The following is a 2,828-nucleotide window of genomic DNA, read 5'->3' as shown; positions in this document are numbered from 1 at the left end:
TCTGACGCACGATCACACAGGGCTCCTACTTCGCCCAGTCTCAGGGACCCACCCCCGGGCAACGGCGGTCATTGTGACCAAAGCGGCGGCTCTGGCCACGCGCATGCGCACTGGAGAGGCCGACTCGCCCCTCGCTCCGAGGAGTCAGGCTGCGGACCCTTTAAAAAATGGCGGCGACGCGGCAGGCTGCGGGGACTGGGGCGGCGGGGGCGGCGATGGCGGCGCACCCCGAGGCGGCGGGTGGGAAGAGGACTGCCAGAGGGGCCTGCGGGAGACCCAGGGTCGGACCCGTAGGAGTCCTGTCGTCAGGACCTCCTTGATCGCTCTTCTGCTTCGGTTCCCGGTGGAGGAGGAACTTCAGGGTGCCGGCTGGGCTGTGCGGACTCCTCTTCGGATCCGACGATGGATCCCACCGGGTGATGGGGAATGGGGTTGCAATGCAGTGAGGCGGGAAGGGTCTCGCTGGGGCACCGAAAGATCCCCGGGGCCGCAAGGCGTGCTGTCGGCGGAAAATGAACTGACCCACGAGCCCACTGCCTCCCTCCTTCCCGGGTGGAGCAGTGGCCCGCCTTCATCTCCAAGACCCAGGGGGGGCTCCGGCATCCCGACACTGCTTCCCCCGACACGTGCAAAGACAGAGAGAGGCGAGTCCGAGATGGAGCCAGTGTGACCACACGTGGCACCGACGTCCCCCAAGAGCAGATGGAGCCAGCGGGTGTCTTTGAGGCCGTAGGGGGCGATGGCGAGACGGACAGTGATGTCCAGCCGTGCGCCCGGGGGGCCACGGGAGACCTCCGCCACAAAGCTGAAGAAAAGCCAAGCGCACCTGAAAGCCTGCGAGACAGGGCCTGCGCCCGAATCCAAGCCACATTCAGGGAGCCTGCCAGAGGGGCCGAGAGGTTTCCACAAACTACACCCCACAACCACCCCGCCACCGGGTAGGTACCCCTGACGCCACCTCCCCTGCACCCAGCAAAACCCAGTCCCTTTGGCTCCCTGACATCCGTGGCAGCCAGAAGATTCAGTGCTACAAGGCTCTTTCCCCAGGAGGAGAGGAACCCGACGGCCCCCAAGAACCAGAGAGGAAGTGCGGGTGGCATGCGACACCGCCTTTCCTAGAAGGCAAACGTCAAGAACCGTCGCCTTGCCTCCCGCTCTTCCGGGACCCACCACGCAGCCATCAGTTGGGCCACAGAGATCCAGAAAGCTTCCCTGTCCCAGACAGCTGTGGAAGCCCAGAGCTCCAGGATCACCACACCTGCCCAATCGTGCCGAAAGAGGTTTGGAGAGGGAAACAATCATGACAGCGACCCCCAGGCAGTTTCTCCCAGATGGACTGGGAAGTCTTCTGGGTTGAAGACATTGAGCCGGACTGAGAAGCCCCTAGGCTTCTCAGAAACAAGGCAGGCAGGGCAAGAGGGAGGACAGAGCAGAGGCCAGAGCCCAGGCAGGATTGGCGGCAATGCCACCACCACGGCCATCCGGGGAGGAGTGCCAAACGGGTGACTTGGCCACGAAGGCCAGCGTTTGAGCCACAGAGATGCTTGCCCCATCCCGTTGCCGGCTTCCTTCTCCGTCCCTGTGTCGAGCTGTGGCTAGATTTCTCAATGAGGGCAAAGGGCGAGAGGAGTGAGAAGCGTCTTCTTCAACTGCTGTGGGCACCCTCCTGCGGGTGGACAACGAGCCCCTCTGAGGCCTTCGTCCTTGGCTGGGGTGTGGTCGTCTTGGTCCCAGCAAAGAGGCTGCTCAGGATGGGGAGGGGATGAAAACCCCTGCGGGTCCGACGCAGGTGCCCACGTTGCCCAGGCCTTCACAAACCCAAACTGGAACCGCCGGGAGAAAGACTGCCAACGGGCCACACGGCGCAGGCAGAGACCCGGGGAGAGGCTGACCACAAGAAAGGCTGACGTGCGAGAAACCACCCTCCGGCGCAAAGGGCACCTGTGTCCCAGCAAACACGCACGCACCTTCGGACAGAGATAGTAACAGAGAGCGACGGAAAGAGCGAGAAGGGAGAGAGAGAGAAATCAGAGAGAGATATAAGTGGGCACACAGAGACACACACACACAACCAAGCGCACACCGAAACGCACACAGACATACAGCAGGTAACACCCACTCCCGGGCAGCCCCTGAAGCCGCCGGGTTCTGCTCTCCGCGACTACGACCCACCGGTGAGAGAGCAGCCCAGGGGCACACGGGCAGACCTGTCCCCGACATCACAAGGGCACCACTTTTGGGGAGACTCACGGGCACACCGTCCGCTGGCGCCTGAGGCTGGGATCCCGCGCTGCCTCCCCGGCGCTCCGTCTGAGGTTTCTTCCTCCTGAGGCTTCTTCCTGCTGGTCGAGCCTCCGCGAATCCCGGCCTCCGGAGACCGTCCTGTTAACGCCCTGGCCAGGACTGGTCTCAGCCCCGACTCTGACGCACGATCACACAGGGCTCCTACTTCGCCCAGTCTCAGGGACCCACCCCCGGGCAACGGCGGTCATTGTGACCAAAGCGGCGGCTCGGGCCACGCGCATGCGCACTGGAGAGGCCGACTCGCCCCCTCGCTCCGAGGAGTCAGGCTGCGGACCCTTTAAAAAATGGCGGCGACGCGGCAGGCTGCGGGGACTGGGGCGGCGGGGGCGGCGATGGCGGCGCACCCCGAGGCGGCGGGTGGGAAGAGGACTGCCAGAGGGGCCTGCGGGAGACCCAGGGTCGGACCCGTAGGAGTCCTGTCGTCAGGACCTCCTTGATCGCTCTTCTGCTTCGGTTCCCGGTGGAGGAGGAACTTCAGGGTGCCGGCTGGGCTGTGCGGACTCCTCTTCGGATCCGACGATGGA

General features: G+C 64.4%; 1 protein-coding gene across 1 annotated transcript; it reads right to left on the bottom strand.

Annotated features, from left to right (window-relative positions):
* Nucleotides 1–270: 270 nt before the first annotated feature.
* LOC134760747 (uncharacterized) lies at nucleotides 271–2,504 on the bottom strand. Its single transcript, XM_063720388.1, has 2 exons — nucleotides 2,251–2,504; nucleotides 271–1,967 (listed from the first exon to the last, which is right to left on the bottom strand). Exon 2 carries the CDS (start codon nucleotides 1,300–1,302, stop codon nucleotides 358–360), a length of 945 nt encoding a protein of 314 aa, XP_063576458.1. The 5' UTR covers nucleotides 1,303–1,967; nucleotides 2,251–2,504; the 3' UTR covers nucleotides 271–357.
* Nucleotides 2,505–2,828: the final 324 nt, after the last annotated feature.

The sequence above is a fragment of the Pongo abelii genome, chromosome 20 (assembly GCF_028885655.2).
Source record: "Pongo abelii isolate AG06213 chromosome 20, NHGRI_mPonAbe1-v2.0_pri, whole genome shotgun sequence".
In the NCBI taxonomy this organism is placed as follows: Eukaryota; Metazoa; Chordata; class Mammalia; order Primates; family Hominidae; genus Pongo; species Pongo abelii.
This window is presented reverse-complemented; position numbering and strand designations above follow the sequence as displayed.